This window comes from Pan paniscus, chromosome 9, assembly GCF_029289425.2.
Source record: "Pan paniscus chromosome 9, NHGRI_mPanPan1-v2.0_pri, whole genome shotgun sequence".
Taxonomy (NCBI): domain Eukaryota; kingdom Metazoa; phylum Chordata; class Mammalia; order Primates; family Hominidae; genus Pan; species Pan paniscus.
The window spans coordinates 56525557-56546361 of NC_073258.2; the positions used below are offsets into that span (position 1 = coordinate 56525557).

The 20805-nt window shown below is 34.5% G+C and overlaps 1 protein-coding gene across 1 annotated transcript; it reads left to right on the forward strand.

Moving 5' to 3' along the window:
• Window positions 1–1677: 1677 nt before the first annotated feature.
• Window positions 1678–2664, forward strand: LOC100982053 (olfactory receptor 4A16-like). Its single transcript, XM_003811918.2, has one exon. It carries the CDS (start codon window positions 1678–1680, stop codon window positions 2662–2664), a length of 987 nt encoding a protein of 328 aa, XP_003811966.2.
• The last annotated feature ends 18141 nt before the right edge of the window (window positions 2665–20805 follow it).

A 20805-nucleotide genomic window follows, 5' to 3' on the forward strand; every position in this document is an offset into this window, starting at 1 on the left:
GTATTTATGAAATCCCATGTACCCACAGGCTAACATTTTTCAAGTAGGTGTAGTATGCTTGGTAATTACTTAATTATAAAAACATGAAAAATAAAAAATTGTCAGCAGAATAGTATAAGGTAGGGCTGCACTAATAAGTAGAGAATTTTATATATATATATATATATATATATATACACACATATTATACTTAATAAGTATAAGGTAGAGCTGCACTATCATAGGTAGTTTGACTGGAAAGGATTCTGAGTTCATCTAGTTCAATCCCATTGTCTTTTCCAGTGAGCAAATTGAGACAGATGTGTGAGTGTAATTACATTTAGAAAATGACTCAAGCCCTTTGGGAGGTGGAGGCAGGTGGATCATGAGGTCAGGCGATCGAGACCATTCTGGCCAACATGGTGAAACCCCATCTCTACTAAAGATACAAAAATTAGCTGGGTATGGTGGTTCGCACCTGCAGTCCCAGCTACTCAGGAGGCTGAGGCAGGAGAATACCTTGAACCCAGGAGGTGGAGGTTGCAGTGAGCCGAGATAGTGCCACTGCACTCCAGCCTGGGTGAGAGAGTGAGACTCCATCTTAAATAAATAAATAAATAAAAAGTAAAAATAAAATGACTCAAACCCATGCCTTCTTACAATGAACTTGGAATTTCTCCTTCAGTATTTTTTTTTAATCTGGATGCTGAGGTTGTATTTTTGAACACTCTTAGTACCTGAACAACATTATAAATAAAACCACATTTCACCATTCTTTACCTCTCTTTTCACTGTATATTTTCTCCTCTCTCAATATCTAGCTCACCCCATGAGTTCTGCCAAAAAAGCAAACAAAATACCCCACTAGTTGCTGTTGTACTAGCTGGTGATAGGGATGACTTAGTTTAGTTCAGTTTAAAACTATGCTGAAAATTAGAATAGTAAATGTGTTAGGAATTGTGGTATAGGCAAGGATATAATGGAGAGAATTACAGCTCCCTAGAACTCGAACAGTCAGAGATTTTGTGGTTATTTATACTGGTGAAAGTCCAGTCTCTTGAAATTTAATGAGAGATTAAAGAAAACTGATTATTCTTTGAGACACAGAGGTCTGAATGTTTAACATTGGAATGTCATAGTACTCTGTGAGATATTTCAGAAGAGGTTAATTTTGTTGCTACACAGCTTATATTGTAAACATATTACAACTACTACAAATGTGATGGACTGAGTATATGTTAATTTAGTTATTTCAAGTTTATAACTTATAACAAGTTTATAAGAGTAAGTTTCTTGAGATCAGGAAACCATTCCCTGTCCATCAAAGCTGATTGGGGTGCAAAAAAGTAACATATTTTAAATAAGAAGTTATTAAAGTATGAATGATAGTTTCACCTTTAACTACTTCACTGTTCAGAACACCCACTAAGACTTAGAGATAGATCATTTATCTGTTGGATGAAAACAAAATCTTCTGAGGGATATAGAATTTTCAATGGAAGGTCTATTGGATTGTTTGGATGAGGAACTCAATAAAGACTTATTAAATGTTTACTGAGTATAAATGACTGTTGAAGATATAATGATGTAGATGTGCTCTGTGACATAATGGATGTATTTATATTCCTGTTCACTATTTCATTACAGCCCCTGTTCTCCTAAGCTCTCAATTCTGATATAAGCTTGAAAGTAGAGTAAATGAGACCGAGTAACAATGTTACAGAATTTGTCCTCCTAGGCCTCACTCAGGATCCTGATGTACAAAAAGCATTATTTGTCATGGTTTTACTCATATACATTGTGACAATGGTGGGGAACCTCCTCATTGGGGTGACTACCATTGGCAGCCCCTCCTTGGGCTCCCCAATGTACTTCTTCCTTGCCTGCTTGTCACTTATAGATGCCATATATTCCACTGCCATGTCACCCAAATTGATGACAGACTTACTATGTGATAAAATCACTATTTCCTTGTCAGCTTGCATGGGTCAGCTCTTCATAGAACACTTACTTGGTGGTGCAGAGGTCTTCCTTCCGGTGGTGATGGCCTATGATTGCTATGTGGCCATCTCTAAGCCACTGCACCATTTGACCATCATGAATCGACAGGTTTGCCTCCTTCTGTTGGTGGTGGCCGTGGTTGGAGGTTTTGTGCACTCTGTGGTTCAAATTGTCTTTCTGTACAATCTACCATTCTGTGGCCCCAATGTCATTGACCGCTTTGTCTGTGACATGTACCCATTATTAGAACTGGCATGCACTGACACCTACTTTATAGGCCTCACTGTGGTTGCCAATGGTGGAACAATTTGTACAGTCGTCTTTACCTTTCTGTTAATCTCCTATGGAATCATCCTAAACTCCCTTAAAACTTATAGTCAGGAAGGGAGGCATAAAGCCCTGTCTACCTGCATCTCCCACATCATCATGGTTGTACTCTTTTTTGTTCCCTGTATTTTCATGTATGTTAGACCTGTTTCCAACTTTCCCTTTGATAAATTCATGACTGTGTTTTATACAATTATCACACCCATGTTGAATCCTTTAATATATACATTGAGAAATTCAGAGATGAAAAATGCTATGAAAAACCTCTGGTGTAAAAACGTAAGTATAGTTAGAATAAGATTATCTCCCATACTGAACATGTTTGCTACTAGTTCTAAGGCAACAAATAGGCAGTAAATTCTATCTGGATAATGCAGTCAATTCAACAGATTCTGTAGGGCTGCTTCTCTCTATCTACATAAAGCCATCAGAAAAGTAGAATAAATTATCCTCTGAGACTAGAATCAATCTATAGAGAAATTCTGGGGAATGAATAAGTCACAGGTACTTGTCTTGGTATAAGTAAAAATAAAACCAAGCTCATCTTGTAACTTTATTTTTCGCAGTTTATACTGAAATAGGACTTAGAAGAAACTGATATATTATTTTCAAAAGAGAAAACACAAGTCACCTCTGTAGATATATTTTTACCCAAATTCATGAGAAAGCAATTTGGTTAATACTTAGAACAAATTTCTGGGGCCAAGAGGGTGGTTTTTAAATCTTATTGTTTATTATTCTATCTGAAAAGCAGCTTTCTGTATTATTATTTTTGTTTTAAGATTACTTCCATTCCTCAGGTCATGTCTATGCATTTCCAGTTCAGGGTATTTGGATGACAGATGATATTGTCTTTAATTACACTATTGGCTAGGTGCGGTGGCTCACGCCTGTATCCCAGCACTTTGAGAGGCCTACACAGGTGGATCACGAGGTCAGGAGTTCAAGACCAGCCTGGCCAAGATGGTAAAACCCCGACTCTACTAAAAATACAAAAATCAGCTGAGCATGGTGGTGGGTGCCTGTAATCCCAGCTACTTGGGAGGCTGAGGCAAAGAATTGCTTGAACCCGGGAGGTGGAGGTTGCAGTGAGCCAAGATTGTAAAGATACTACTTAAACATGATTTGTTGTGGTATAAGCAAAAGTTAGGTTTTCAATTTCATGTTAAAAAACAAGTTTTTCTCAAGGTGCAGCCACCTAAGGACATCAGAAAACAAGAAGAAGATTGAATTGCTTTCACTGAGATATAGAACATTGTCTATGCTTTGCAAAAGTTAATTTTTTGAAATAAATTTTATTATGTATGTCGGAAATACAGAAGATGATGTTATGGGATACATGTAGAGAATAGAAAGGTTACTATTGTGAAGCAAATTAATATATGCATCAACTAAAATACTCACTTTTTGTGGAAAAGCAAATAACATCTATTCATTTAGCATGAATACCGATAGAGTACAATTTTATTATCTATAGTCCTCACGTTGTACATTAGCCGGAGGATATAAAGTAACAGAAGCAGAAATGAAGGATGAACAAGTCTAGAGATATAATGTACAAGAATTTACCTAAGTGAAAAAATACTTTACAACGTCTATTACTTTAAAATTTTATAATTTGTATGCATACCAAATTGTATGTGAAATTCAGAATATTGTCAATGTAATTGAAACTACCTGTGTATAGCACCCTGATGCCATTCCTTTGCTTCTCCCCAGAGATAAACTCAACAATAAACTTTTTGTTAATCATAGTTAAAATAGTTTAACTACATATGTACTTTTCCCTAAAAGGTATTGTTTAGATTTTCATATTCCTTTCATTTATTAAAACTGGAGAATCACTTGAACCCAAGAGGCAGAGGTTGCAGTGAGCCAGGATCACACCACTGCACCCCAGCCTGGGTGACAGAGCAAGACTCCGTCTCAAAAAAAAAAAAAAAAAAAAAAAAGTATACATTAGGGGATGGCTAAATTGAGCTATTTAACATATGCATTACCTTATCTAGTTAGCATTTTTTGTGATGAAAACTCTTAAAATCTGCTCTCTTAGCAATTTCCAAGAATACAATACATTGTTACTAACTATAGTCACCATGTTGTACAATAAATCTCTTGAATTTATTCCACCTATACAATTGAAATGTTGTATTCTTTGACCAAAATCTCCCCAAACACCCTGGTAACCATTATTCTACTTCCTACCATTATGAGTTCAACTTTTTTGGATTTCATATATAAGTGAGAGTGTGTGGTATTTGTCTTTCCATGCCTGGATTATTTCGCTTAACACAACGTCCTCCAGGTTCATCCACATTGTCACAAATGACAGGATTTCCTTCCTTTTAAAGGCTAAAGAGTATTCATTGAGTATATATACACCACATTTTCTTTATCCATTTATGCATTGATGGACACTGAAGTTGATTCTGTATCTTGGCTATTGTGAATAATGCTGCAATGAATGTAGTTGTGCAGATATCTCTTTGACATACTGATGTTTTTTCCTGTTTTTTTTTTTTTTTTTTTTTTGAAACTTATACTCTTGTCACCCAGGCTGGAGTGCAATGGCATGATCTCAGCTCACTGCAGCCTCCGCCTCCTGGGTTCAAGCAATTATCCTGCTATAGCCTCCAAAGTAGCTGGGATTACAGGCATGCGCCAGTATGCCCAGCTAATTTTTTTTTTGTATTTTTATTAAAGATGGGGTTTTGCCAAGTTGCCAGGTTCATCCTGAACACCTGACCTCAAGTGATCCACCTGCCATGCCCTCCCAAAGTGCTGGGATTACAGGTGTGAGCCACTGTACCTGACATACTGATTTTCTTTCTAAAAAATATATACCTAGTAATGGGATTGCTGGGTCATATGATAGTTTTAATTTTTGAGAACCCTTCATACTGTTTTCCATAATAGCTGTACTAATTTGCATTACTAGCAACAGTGTGCAAGGGTTCCCTGTTCTCCACATCCTCACCAACACTTATTGTCTTTTGTCTTTTTGATAATAGCCAGTCTAACATGTGTGAGACAATATTTAATTGTGGTTTTAATTTACATTCCTCTGACGATTAATGATTTTGAGATTTTTAAATATACATATTGGTCATTTTTATGTCTTGTTTAGAGAAATGCTTACTCAGATCTGATATGGTTTGGCTATGTCCCTACTCAAGTCTCATCTTGAATTCACACATGATGTGGGATGGACCTGGTGGAAGTTAATTGAATCACGGGGACAAGTCTTTCTCCTGCTGTTCTCAGGATAGTGAATAAGTCTCATCAGATCTGATGGTTTTATAAAGAGGAATTTCCCTGCACAAGCTCTCAGAAACCTTGTCTGCTGCCATTTATGTAAGATGTGACTTGTTCCTCCTTGCCTTCCACCATGATTGTGATGCTTCCACAGCTATATGGAACTGTAAGTCCATTAAACCTCTTTCTTTTGTAAATTACCCAGTCTTGGGTATATCTTTATCAGCAGTGTAAAAACAGACTAATAGAGTAAATTGGTACCAGGAGTGGGGCCCTGCTGAATAGATACCCAAAAATGTGGAAGTGACTTTGGAACTGAGTAACTGGCAGAGGTTGGAACAGTTTGGAGGGCTCAGAAGAAGACAGAAAAACATGGGAAAGGTTGAAACTCCCTAGAGATTTGTTGGATGGCTTAGACCAAAATGCTGATAATGGTGGTATAGACAGTGAAATCCAGGCTGTGGTGGTCTCAGATGGAGATGAGGAATTTGTTGGGAACTGGAGCAAAGGTGACTCTTGTTATGTTTTAGCAAAGACACTGGTGGCATTTTGCCCCTGCCCTAGAGATTTGCTGAACTTTGAACTTGGGAGAAATGATTTAGGGTATCTGGCAGAGGAAATTTTTAAGCAGCAAAGCATTCAAGGGGTGACTTGGATGCTGTTAAAGGCATTAGTTTTATAAGGGAAACAGAGCATAAAGGTTTGGAAAATTTTCAGACTTACAATGTGACAGAAAAGAAAATCCCATTTTCTGAGGAGAAATTTAAACCGGCTGCTGAAATTTGCATAAATAATGAGAAGCTGAATGTTAATCCCCAAGCCAATGTGGAAAATGTCTCCTGGACATCTCAGAGACCTTTGCAGGAGCCGCTCCTAACACAAGCCTGGAGGCCTAGAAAAAAAAAAAAAAAAGGTTTCATGGGTCTGGCCCAGGGTCCTTCTGCTGTGTGCAGTCTAGGGACTTGGTGCCCTGTGTGTCAACTGCTCCAGCCATGACTAAAAGGGGCCAAGGTACAGCTTGGGCCATGTTTTCAAAGGGGGCAAGCCCCAAGCCTTGGCAGCTTCCCCATGGTTTTGAGCCTGCAGGTGCACAGAAGTCAAGAAATTGGGTTTGGGAACCTCTGCCTAGATTTCAGAGAATATACGGAAATGCCTAAATGTCCAGGCAGAAGTTTGTTGCAGGGCAGGGCGGCTCATGGAGTACCTCTGTTAGAGCAGGGTAGAAGGAAAGTATGGGGTTGGAGCCTTGACTCAGAGTCGCCACTTGGGGGAGCTGCGGAAATGTGAGAAAGAGGGCCACTGTCCTCCAGACCCCAGAATGGTAGATCCACTGACAGCTTGCACCATGTGCCTGGAAAACCTGCAGACTCTCAACACCAGCTAGTAAAGACAGCCAGGAGGGAGGCTGTACCCTGCAAAGCCACAGGGGCAGAGCTGCCCAAGACCATGGGAACCCACCTCTTGCATCAGCATGATGTAGATATGAAACAAGGATTCAAAGGTGATCATTTTGGAGACTTAAGAGTTCACTGCTTTTCTGGATTTCGGACTTGCATGGGGCTTGTAGCCCCTTTGTTTTGGCCAATTTCTTCTGTTTGGAATGGATGTATTTACCCAAGGCCTGTACCCCCACTGTATCTCAGAAGTAACTAATTTGCTTTTGATTTTACAGGCTCATGGGTGGAAGGGACTTGCCTTGTCTCAGATGAAATTTGGACTGTGAACTTTGACTTGATGCTGAAATGAGTTAAGGCTTTGGGAGACTTTTGGGAAGGCACGATTGATTTTGAAATGTGAGGACATGAGATTTGGGATGGGCCTTGGGTGGAATGATATGGTTTAGATGTGTCCCCATTCAAATCTCATCTTGAATTACCATGTATTGTGGGAAGGACCCAGTGGGAGGTAATTGAATCATGGTGGCAAGTCTCTCCTGTGGTGTTCTCATGAGAGTGAATAAGTCTCACGAGATCTGATGGCCTTATACATAGGAGTTCCCCTGCACAAGCTCTCTCTTTGCATGCTGCCATTCATGTAAGACATGACTTGCTCCTCCCTGTCTTCCACCATGATCATGATGCCTCCACAGCCATGTGGAACTGTAAGTCCATTAAACCCTTTTCTTTTTTAAATTGCCCAGTCTCAGGTATGTCTTTATCAGCAGCATGACAACAAATACAAGATCCTTTGCCTATTTTTTATTTGTGTTATTTTTCTTTCTACTGATTTGTTTGAGATCCTTATATATTTTGGATATTAAGCTTTTTTCGGATATATGGTTTGCAAATATTTTTCTTCTATTCTGTAGGTTGTCTTTTCACACTGTTGATTGTTCCCTTTCTTTACAGAAGGTTTTCAGTTCAATGTAATCCCATTTATCTATTCATTGCTTTTGGTTGCCTGTGCTTTTAGGTTCATATCCAAAAAATCATTGTCCTCAGCAGTGTCATGGAGATTCCCCCCTATTTTCTTCTAATAGTTTTATAGTTTCTGGTCTTACAGTTAAGTCTTTATTGTCTTTATTACATTTTGAGTTGACTTTTGTACATGATATGAGATAAGGGTCTAATTTCATTCCTCTGCGTGTGGCTAACTAGGTGTCCCAATGCCAGTTATTAAAGGCACTGTCTTTTTTCTATTTTGTGTTCTTGGCACCTTTATCAAAAACCAATTGACTATATGGCTGATTTATTTCTGGGCTCTCTGCTTTGTTCCACTGGTCTATGGAAACTTGCTGTTTTGATTACTATACCTTTATAGCATATTTTGAGAATAGAAACTTCTTAATGTAGTAAAATTTCTCGGTCTTTATATGTATAGTTAGCACTTCTATATCTTACTTAAGAAGTTCTTCTCTGTCATATGGCCAGGAAAATACCATTTTATATTGTTTTCTAAAGATTGTAAAATTGTGCAATTTTTAATTTTCAATTTTAATTCACAGAATATTTTTTGTGTACACTGTGAAGTACATGTTCAGTTTTATTATTCTCTTAATGTAGATACTTTGCTGTCTAAGCATCATTTATTTGTCAATCCTTTCACATAACAAGTTTTCATATATGTCTGAGTCTAGTTCTAGTTTATCCTGGCCAACTAATTCATTTATTTCTAACCTTGTTTATTGCTATAACAGTATAATAACTGTTTGAGTCTGAGAGGGCAACTCATAACATTTGTCTTTTTTAAAACATTAAGTGATTTAGGTTTCTTGGTCCTTTGTTTCTCCATATACATCTGGTTCATGTTATATACAACTTGTCATGTTAAAAAATAGCTGTTGGGATTTTTCTTGAAATTGCATTGATGCTATCAATAAATCTGGGAAGAAATGACATCTTTGTAATATTGAACCTTTCTACTTATAAATACAAGTTTGTATTCAGATCAGTCTTTTTTAACGGTCTTAAATTTTGAAAAATTTTATAAAAGTTCTTTTTGTTGCTCCTTGCAACAGCCTTACTGAACATAGATTTTACTAATATTTGTGAGCTGCATTATGTAAGCAAACTGGTATCACTTTAAATTAACAATTTGCATTCATTTTGTTAATTGATTTACCATTGATACTCCTTTTATAAATTTAATTTTCATATACTTTAATTTCATTGGCATGTTCAAAATCTTTCTATTGAGAAAAATTTGGAAATTAAACACAAATTTTTTTCTAGTTTTTATAGTTTCAAAGGGTTATACTTTTTATATCAATGATATTTGTCAATCTTATTTTATTAGAGTTTTTGTAATTCAAGATTACTTAACAATTCATAAATATTTTCTTCTAGTTCACTTAATTTTTTAATATTGAAAATTTGGACTGTACATATATTTATGTGTGGGGGGAGATTTTAGAGAAAAAGATAATGTGTGTTTTTGTATGTGTACATATGTATAAAGATTTAAAACTATTTTTCAAATGGTTTTCTCTTGCCCTAAAACCAATTTTTAAAACACATGTGCTAAAAAGTCCAAACTTCTCTAATCTAGTATGATCTGTTTGTCATACTTAATGTCTAAATATTTATATATCTATGTCTAAAGTATCTCTTTTGATTAACTGATTATTCCTAAGCCAGTACCCCACTATTTTAGTTCATGTAAATAGATTTTTATATTTGATAATAGGCCTGTCACTGAATATTTTTATTAAGCAACATTTTAACATTAATATTTGAATAATTTTACAACATTGCAGAAACCTATGAGGCTTTTGACTGACAATATATAAATATATAATTAATTTGAAAAATAATTGACATCTGAATGCATTGAATCATTCTATCTGGCAACATGAAAAGTGCCTCTGTTTATTTATTTAGGTTGTTGAGATACCTTGCTAATTCTTTTTTTGTTTTTATCATATTAGCATTTCACATTTTTTATTTCTGATTATATTTTGTAATTTGGGTTACATAAATGAAAGGTATCCTTTCCACATCATATTTCTAGACAATTATTATGTCTTACATTCAAGAAAGTTTAATCTTGAATTCAGGCACTGTACTGAACTCTCATTTAATATAATAGATTTTTATTTAACACTTTTGGATTTGCTAAATAAAACATCGTCTTAAGAATTTTTCTTTCAAATACTTTATATCATATTTCTCATTATATTAGTGTGTGTTAATTGAGATAAAAATGAGATAATAATTGGAAAGAGGAAAACTTGATTTATTTTTAGCTTCAATGGGATGCCTGTGGTATTTCCTTTAAAAATGTGCTCATTAAAAATTGTCACCCCCACCTATATTTCAGTATCCTGACAGGAACAGACACCACTCTTCAGAGGACAGCAGAAGGCTATTTATGAAGAGTTTACAGAGTTAATAACTTTTTTTTAAAAATGGTGAAATACCCAGGACTAGCAACAGTGGGAAGTCATGATCATCACTGGCTCTGAAAGGGCAAGAGGGGAGATTTTTCCAGAACTTGGTGATAGCTATAGCAGAGGAAGACAGATCACTGGCAAGGAGATATGACTTGGTTAAAGAGACTGGAAATTTCCAAACCATGCCCCACAAGGAAAAGTGCTTTGTATGAGTTAGCTTCCTAGAGCTGAAAACTCAGCGGAAACATTAGAAGTGGATCTGTAGAAGAAAATGTAGTATATTCACAGCAGTTCATCCTTTTTTGCTCCTACCATCCACTTTTGGCTTTTGGCCAGGAAGTAAAACTCCGTCCCCAACACAAGGAACATACTAAATCCTTTCAGCTTCCCTATCATGAATTGATTTCAAATTACACATACTCCCACCTCAAACCAAATTGAAATATGAACCACCAATGGTATTATTTGAAGTAACTATAAATAGAATTACCATTCAACCCAGCAATCCCACTACTGGGTATATGCCCAAAGGAATATAAATGATTCTGCCATAAAGACACATGCATGCCTGTGTTCATCACAGCACTATTCACAATAGCCAAGACATGGAATCAACCTAGATGCACACCAATGGTAGACTGGATAAAGAAAATGTGGTATATTTGTTAATAATTTTGGTAGCAAATATGATGTACTGCAGGAAAGAAAAAGAAAATGTGGTACATGTACACCATGGAATATGATGCAGCCATAAAAAGGAATGAGAACATGACCTTTCTAGCGACATGGATGGAGCTGGAAGTTATTATTCTAAGCAGGAACAGAAATCAGAATACTGCATTTCCTCCCTTATAATTGGGAGCTAAACAATGAGAAAACATACATACAAAAAGGAGAACTACAGACACTGAGGCTTACTTGAGAGTGGAGATTGGGAGGAGAGAAAAGATGAGGAAAAAATACCTTTTGAATAATATGCATATTACCTGGGTGATGAAATAATCTGTACTTCAAACCCCCGTGGCACCGAGTTTACCCATATAACAAGCCTGCACATATACCCCTGAACCTAAAATAAAAGTCATAATAAAAAATAATTAAGAGACTTGCTGAGAAGAAAGACAGTATGGCTAATACACAGGGTAAAAAAAATAAGTCAATAAATACTTTGCTTCAGACATTGGATTTATTGGAAAAAGGCTTTAAGTAAATTATTTTAAATATATTCAAAGAACTAAAAATAAGTGTATGTAAAAGACCTAAAAGAAAGAACTGTAGAACTGTGAAACAAAACTGAATTATTTATGTCAATAAAGATATAAAAACAAAACCTACAGTTGAAAGTACACTATCTGAAATTAAAAATGTACTAAAAGTGCTCAAAGCAGATTTGAGCAAGTAGAAAAAAGAGTCAGTGTGGTTCATTATAGGTCATTGAAATTATCCAGTTAAGGGACAGAAAGAAAAATAATATGGAAAAATTGACAGATGCCAAGAAACCTATGGGCCAATCCTAAGCATATCAACATACACATAACAAAAGCCAGAAAGTAAGAAGATAAAAGATATGAGTTAAAAATACTTGAAAAAATAATGACTAAACTTTAAAAATTGATGAAAAGCATTTATGTACACATCCAGGAAGCTCACCAAACTCTAAGTGGAATAAACTTAAAGAGATCACACAGCTGCTAATACATCATAAACTGTGAAGACCAAAGACAAAGAGAAAAAAATATATATTTTTGAGACAGGATCTCATTCTGTCACTCAGCCTGGGGAGTAGTGGTGTAATCATGGCTCACTGCAGTCTCAACCTTCTAGGCTCAAGTGATCCCCCTGATTTAGTTTCCAGAGTAGCTGGGACTAAAGATGACTGCCACCATGCCTGGATAGTTTTTGTATATTCTGTAGAGACAAAAGTTTTGCCATGTTGCCCAGGCTAGTCTGGAACTCCTGAGATCAAGGGATCCACCTACCTTAGTTTCCCAAAATGCTGGGATTACAGATGTGAGTCACCACACTCATCTGAGAATCTTAATGTAGAAAGAAAGAAGCAACTTATCACCTACAAGATATTATCAATAAAATTAACAGCCAATATCTTATCAGAAATGATGGATGGCACATAGCAATGGGGTGACATATGAAAGTGCTGAAAGAAAAAAAAATCTTCAAAAATTATGCATTATGTAAAATCATACTTTAAAAATGAAGAAAATAATAATATATTTCCAGGTAAACAAAAATTGAGAATAATTATAACTAGTAGACTTGCTCTATAAGATACAAAAGGTTGTCTTTTAGGGTGAAATGAAAAGGCACTAGAGAGTATCCTAAATCCCAATAAAGAAATAAAGTTCACTGATAAAGATAACTACATAGGCAAACATAAAATACAGTATAAATGTACTTTTTCTTTTAAACCTTTTTCTTCTATCTGATTTAACTGCATTAACGATAAGTAGAAATATATTTAATGCTCTTATAATGTATACAAATATAATTTGTATGACAATAACAGCACAAAAGAAGAGGAAAGGGAATGGAACTTTATAAAAGCACAAATTTTATTTATTGAGATATAACTGACACACCATAAAATTAAACATTTTAAAGTAGATAACTCAATGATTTTTAGTGTGTTCAAAAGTTCTGCAACTATCTCTACTATCTAATTCTGGAACATTTCTTTATCCCGTAAAAAAGGTTATTAGCAATTAACAGTCACTGCATTTCACCCTCATGCCCTGGCAACCACTAATCTATTTTCTTTCTCTGTGGATTTACTTACTGCAACTGTTTCATATAAATAGAATTATACAATATGTACAACATATGTACTTGTACTTGGTTTCTTTCACTTGGCGTAATGTTTTTAAGGTTCATCAGTGTTTTTGCAAGAGTCAATACTTTCTTTTTTATGGCTGAGTAACAAGACATTGTATGGATATGACACATTTTATTTATCTATTCATCAGCTGATAGGCATTTGGGTTATTTCTATTTTTTAGCTATTGTGAATAATACCATAATAAACTTTTGTTTACAGTTTATCTGGCATATATTTTTATTTATCTTGTATGTATACCCAGCAATGGAATTTCTGGATGATATATTACCTCTGTGTTTAAATTTTTAATTATTTATTCATTTTTAAAATTGACAAATATATTAATGGTCTACAACATAACATTTTGATATATGTATACACTATGGAATGGATAAATACAATGAATTAATATGCCTTATCTCACAAAGTCATACTTTTCTTTGTGTGTTGAGAATTTACTATTCTCTTAGCATTTTAAGTATATAATACATTGTTATTAACTATAGTCATTATGTTGTACAATAGATATCTGAAACTTATTCCTCTTATTTAACGGAAATTTTTGGTTTACATTTAACTTTTTGAGGAACTGTCCAACTGTTTTTCAAAGTGGCTGCACCCTTGTACAATCTTACCTGCAATGTATGAGTATTCAATATTTCCATATCCTGAGACACCTGTTATTGTCTTTTTCATTTTAGACATCTCAGTGTGCGTGTGAAGCAGTAATTTAATATGATTTTGATTTGCAATTTTCTAATGTATAATGATGTTAAGCATTTTTTCATGTGCTTGTCAGTCATTTGTATATTTTTCTTGGGGAAATATCTATTCTAAACTTTCGTCAACCTTTAAAAAATAATTGAGTTGTAGGACCTCCCTTATCATATATATGGTTTGCAAATACTTTCTCCCATTTTTTGAGTTGTACTTTTTGATGGTATGTTTTAAAATTCAACAATTTTTAATTTTGATAATGTGCTACTTGTCTACTTATTTTTTTATTATTTATGCCTTTGGGCATTTCTTAAAAATCGTGCCTAACATGAAGTCATTATGATTTACACTATTTTATCCAGATATTAGATATTTTTAGCTTTTACATTTAGGTCTTTTATTCATTTGGAGTTAATTTTGTATATATTGTGAGGTAAGAATCCAGCTTCCTTCTTTTATGTGTGGATATTCAATTGTTTCATCATCATTTCTTGAAAAGACTAGTTTCCCCCTTCAGTTTGCCTTGACACCCTTATAAAAAATGAGTTGACAATAAATGCCAAGGTTTGTTCCAACAGTGAGTTCTGTTCCACTGATCCATGCATCTAAGCTAATATCATACTGTCTTGATGACTGTGGTTTACAGTAGTAGGGAAACCAGGAAGTTCTTTTTCAAGATTGTTTTGGATATTTTGGACATTATACAACATGACCTTTTACTCCTAAATATTTCAACATGTATATCCTGTAAGAACAAAGACATTGACTTGCATAAACAGAGAATTATCAAATTAAATAAAATCCATACAACACTATTACCCATTATATGTCGGTATTCAAATAGCACCAACTATTTCAATAATGTTTTCTTTTACTTTTTGTTCCATTTGGAGACAAGGTCTCACCATTTTGCCCAGCCTGAGCTTCAACTCACAATTTTCCTGCCTTAACCTCCAGAGAAGCTGGGACTATAGGTATGTGACTCCACCCTGCGCCCAATAATGTTTTCTATAGAAATTTTTTGGGGAGTTCAGCATCAAATCTAGAGTTATACATTAAATTTAGTTGATATTTTGCTTTATTTTAACGTGAACAGCTTTCTAGTACTTCTTTAACTTTTTATTACATTAACATTTTGAGGAACATCTCCCATTTGCTTTGCAGAATATCTTTCAATCTGAATCTAATAATTTCCTTATTTTGAGACCAAACTTATCCATACCTGTCAGGCATGCTACATCCCAGCTTATCTTTGCCTGCATCAAATTACTGATTGAATTAAGGGTACAAAGTTTCAACCTGTTTACCTTGATTACGACATCTTTTAGGCCACCCCTACCTCAAAATTTTCTATAATACTGGCCTTTGATTCAATTATGTTCATGTTAATATCTCTCTCTATCCATTGCTTTGTTACAGTTGTTATTCCCTAGAGCACGCGCCAACAAATCCTGCATACTAATCTAGCAGAAACGACATTTTTGGGAACCCAACCTACACAATTTTGTAAATGTTCTTTGCTCTTGGTTCTCTCAGAGGGGGTCATGAATTGAATTGTTGATTCTCCTTTTTTGGTTTCTCCTTACCAGAGCTTTCTATGGAGTTACAATGATTTTTGTCTTCTGTTCATTTTGAAGTGCTGAAGTAAGGCTCTGTACAGATAGAGGAAGAGTTATGGTTTTTGGCTGTCTTCTAAGATTTTTAGTTCATAGGTGGCTTCTTTATAATTTTTTTAGCATAGTACAACATTTAAGTGAGGAAGGATGAATTAGAATACCTTTAGATTTTGTCATCCTTCTTTGTTTCCTCAGGACTTTAATTTCCTCTTATAAGTCCTGTACTTTCCTTTACCAGGAGGTCACCCAAAAGTACCTTTCCTTGCTACTCATCATCATCTCCCCGAGAAGTGATGCCTTTTGGAGAATATCATCGTAAGTGCTGCATATTTTCATTATTTCCCTCTGCTCAACATCCTGCTTTATCAGACATCAGACCGCTTTCATTAATGATTTTGAAATTAGTGTGGCTTACAATGTTGTGGGTGATTCTGGCTGTGCTCCATCTCCTTTGTGCTTCCTACTTCCCTCTCCTGTTCTCTACAGTCTCTTCAGGGTTCCCTCACCTTCCTCTCTGTTTAGAGCTGCAGAGATCTCTCTGCTGGGATTTGATGTTAATTTTTCTATTTAGAGGTTACTTGAGATTCATAGTATTCTCAGTGTCAGTTATGCTGCATGTCCTAGCAATGTGTGACATTATGTACTTGCTGTGTTGTATTTATTGAATTTTTTTTGGAGGATATGTAGAGATATTCTGACTTCAGGAGCTGCCATCGTTATGTAAGAGACACCTGAATATTAAGTGTCAAATATTTCTGTATTTAATTTTATTTTTTCTTGTCTTACTTCATAATAATAATTTTAAAATTATAGGTCTTAAATACTTGTTTCTGTAGTTCCTTTTAAGAAAGATGTTTCCCCCTCTGGACAAAATTTCTGAGTTGGGTTTGACATGTGGATGTTATCTCATCTGAGTTAGATTGAAACTTTTAGTAAATTGATTAGCAACAGTCTTGTGCTATTCTCATTAGGTATGTTTGCCATACACAAAGCCTTAAGCTTTCCATTTTACTCCAGTGCCTTCTTAGAGTTGAGAATTTCAAAAATATACTGATTAATCAGAAGCAAAGGAATCTTATTCATACAACTTTATGTCTTTGTTTTTAATAAGGGACTTTCTCTTTGATGTTGCAGTGCTATTATTTTGCACTTGATTATCCTAAAATAATTGTCCAGGAGAAACTTCTAAAAATATGGAAAAATATAGATCCCTGGAAAGATCATGTGAGAGGGTTCTGTTCTCTGGGGCATGATTCCTCATGAATTAATTTGGAACAAGCAGCCTTGGGGACAAACAGTTTGAACAACTCAGTGAAATATTTTGTTGTTCATTGTTGATTAAGTCATATCTTCTCTTACCTGGGAGAAGAGTTCTCCTCAGGTATTAATGTTACTGTCAAATATAAAATAAAAGCCATTACCTTACTAGACATGAAACATACTAAAGCAGCCATATGAACATATGAGTGCTTTTAAAATATTCAAAACAAAGACCAGTTTTTAGATTATCTTTGTGAACTATTGACTAAGAATGCCCTATTGACGAAGAATGACTAAGAATGCTAAGTTTCTGTAGATCTTGTATCTATTGACTAAGAATGCTATAAAAGATTTGTTCAACCCATAAGATCAGTAAACATAATAATGGGGTTTTAAATGTTTTTAATTTTAATATATATATTCTCAATGACAAGTTTCCAATATGGTGATTCATCAGTCATATCAACTGCTTATTCCTGAAACCAACTCTGGATAATCCCATAATCCAAATGAAAATGTTTACAAAAGTTGAAGATGATCATGCTTTGTTCAGGCAAAAGGAGATACATCCCTGTGTGACGAAACATTTGCACCTTTAGTGACCATGTGGCCTCTTCCTTTCTTTGCAGTCATGCCTGTAATAAAAGGGTGTCAATCCTGACTATCTTCTTCAAACTAGGCAGTAATCTTCTAGGAACAAACGAAAAACTGCAGAAGCCTGGATTTGGAACAAGTGACCAAGGAGGAAATAGAAAACCCAAGTAACACATTTACAAAAAAAATTTTACTGCTATTATGATAGGGGCAAAATTGACTTTATTTGAATGAGTTATGTATCTTTCCTAAAAAGTAGGCTTTATCATTTAATCTCAAGTGTTTTATGCCAGAACCTCCAAGAATAAGAGAGCATACACATTTTCTTCATTTTATAGAATATTATTAGAATAAGTACAATGGCAATAATTTTCCCCAAATTTTTAATTAGAATTGTTTAATTACATATTAAAATACAGAAAATGCATAGCACAACATAACATGACTATATTTTGTATTTATAATGACTTCATTTAGATTGCCTTATATAATTTAGAGAATACAACAATCATTATCTTACATCTTAATACACTGATAATAATAATAAGTATTGCCACAGTTCTTTATATTTTTATCTTGTATATAGTATTTTAAAAAGTCCTGATGTTTTATTTGTGTTGGTATTTTTTATTATGGTAAAATACACATAACACATTGTTGTGTAACCATCATCACTGCTCATCTCCAAACCTTTTCATCATCCTAAACTGAAACTCCATACCCATCAGACAATAATTTTTCCTTATCCCTTCCCCTTAGCCCCTGGTAACCACTGTTGTGGTGTCTTATAAAAGTGAGATCATAACATATTTGTCGTTTTGTGTCTGGCTTAGCATGTCTTCAAGGTTCAACCATGTTCTAGCATTATCACAATTTCATTGCTTTTTAAGGTTGAATAATATCCCCTTGTATGTATATACTACAATATGTTTATTCATTCTTTAATTGATGGGCATTTAAGTTGTTTCCATCTGTTGGCTATTGTGAATAATTCTGCTATGAACATCAGTGTCCAAATATTTGTTTCAGTCTGTGATTTCTATTCTTTCATGCATATGCCCCAAGTAACATTCACATTACCAAGTGAAAATTCACCATATGTCTTTCTCCGTAGCTCTTTGACATGTATCATTAAAACTAATTTAATCTGAAATACCTTTTTGTAGATTAGAGGATCAACTGGGTACATAACAATATGTGTCCAGTTTTACTCACTACATTTTTAAAACCCTGAAAATTAGGGCATATTAATGTAATTAACTCACAGGCAGAAATTGATGTTGGCATTTTCCCTAAGTTTCTGTAGATCTTGTACCTAATGGAATTCATAACTTCTTTTTCCATAGACACTAAATGACCCTTTCAATGAGGTATATGTGTAGGTCCATAAATTTACCTAGTCACCAGACTTTTCAGAACACAAGTTTTCATATTTTGTAAAAATTGTTATTGTGGGATACCTAACATGGATTCACATTTTTTGAGTATTTCTTAAATGATTCACTCTTTCTCATTGAATATGTTAATAAATTTGAAGAATCTTACAAATGTTTGAATCAGATATATATTTTTCATAATATATAATATTGATAAAATACAGAATTTGGAATCATTCGAGGTGATAATTTTCAATAGAATAATAGTAATGCTCCTAAGAACATTCTAATAATTGAAATATTTATTGAGTACTTGAAATGCTATAAACAAATAAGTATTATAAGTACAAAAAGGTCAACAGGAGAGATTGTCCTACTGGAAGTTATCTCTGAAGTTTAAAATCTGATTTTTTCACTTTTCTTTGGCCCAAATGTATAAAGATTCCTAGAAGCAAGTGCTGACACTGATGCTGACACCTCCTGAGTGACAGGAATCTTGGAATCTGATATTCTTCTATTCTCAACTCATTCAGGTCCCTCAATCAAAATGCTTACCAATATTTCATTCAGCTTATGGCCTTTACTTATTTCCATCTGCCTTGGCTAAGTTATCTCTTATTTTATTTATGTCTGCGCTTTTACTCTTTCTCTGATGTTTGAGTATGTCTTGGCTTGCCTTGATGCATAAAGGATAGAATAATCTCCTGACCATCACAAATGATCATCACTAACACAGAGCATATTTAAAATAATACTGCTAATACAAACTTGTGTGTATGACACATAAAATTGGGCCTGGATCACATCTGAAAGGCCCAACAGATGATTTGATTTATTTTACTCAAGTGAGAATGAATATTTTATATTTGGCATAATTTCAAATAGCCACAAACTAATAATATGAAAAAACCCTTATGTATTGATTACTTTAATCATCAAATAATCTTTAGCACATACTAAGCCTGATTTATATAAAAATGGTCTACCAGCAAAAATGTCATCATGTTGTTTGGGATACATGTGTCAATGATAAGAATCCAGAAACTCATTTATCTGGAAGGATCATTAGATTTGCAATAAGGAATTATACGGTGGGATGTGATTTTCCCGAGATGACTAAACTAAAAATCAACTAAAATTTTCAGATTTTTCATATAGAATTATTTCTACTACACCATGAATTTGCCTGGAGTCTTTATTTTTACATTGTGAATTAATCCATAATTAGGCATCATCAGTCTTAAACAAATGTGAAAAGTGGGGAAAATGTCAATGCAGTGCCCCTGCACTTTGATTTGTATTACCTGTTTATTTTTTCCTCTAATGACCTAGGTTGCAATAGATCAAAATTCAGTGTGTGTGTGTGTGTGTGTGTGTGTGTGTGTGTGTGGTGTGTTTTCAAATAAAACATTGCTTTCATTGGACTTTCATGGCTGGGAAGATTTTAATACATTTATTTCCATGCACTTGATCTCAGCTTTGAAATTCAGTTTAATTAAATAAAATTTAATAAACATTTAGTGAGCACTCACAATGTGTCTTGTTCTTTGAGTGAGTTATTCCTGGATTCTAGGAGCTCACAGTAGAGTGTTTCAGAATGGCAAATATCTAAACATTAGCCTGTAATTTTATGCTCCATATACTGGGTACTAATTTACGTAAACATATAAGTAAAGTCAACACATATGAGATTGTTTTCTTGATAGATCATGGAAGGAAAAATCCATTCAGGGAAAAAAAAGGGAAATACTATATAAAGGTCAAAAATCCAGTCTTTTTAAGAGACATTCTCTAGAAATATCTCTATTTTGAGGTGTAGAAGATTATCTCACATATATATCCACTCACACATACCTTCCAGTTAGAACACTGAAGCCTCATCATTGTAATTAAAGCAATAAATTTTGTAAAAATGAAAAGGATAATTGTGGGAGGAGATTCTAAACACTCCTTTTCCAATGAGCTGCTCTGTGTCGCCAGGGGAAACATGGTTGAGTAAGGCATCACATTTTTGAC

What these genes read in the sequence shown, in the direction of transcription:
- LOC100982053 (XM_003811918.2), top strand. Translation starts at nt 1,678, where the DNA reads ATGAGACCGAGTAACAATGTTACAGAATTTGTCCTCCTAGGCCTCACT.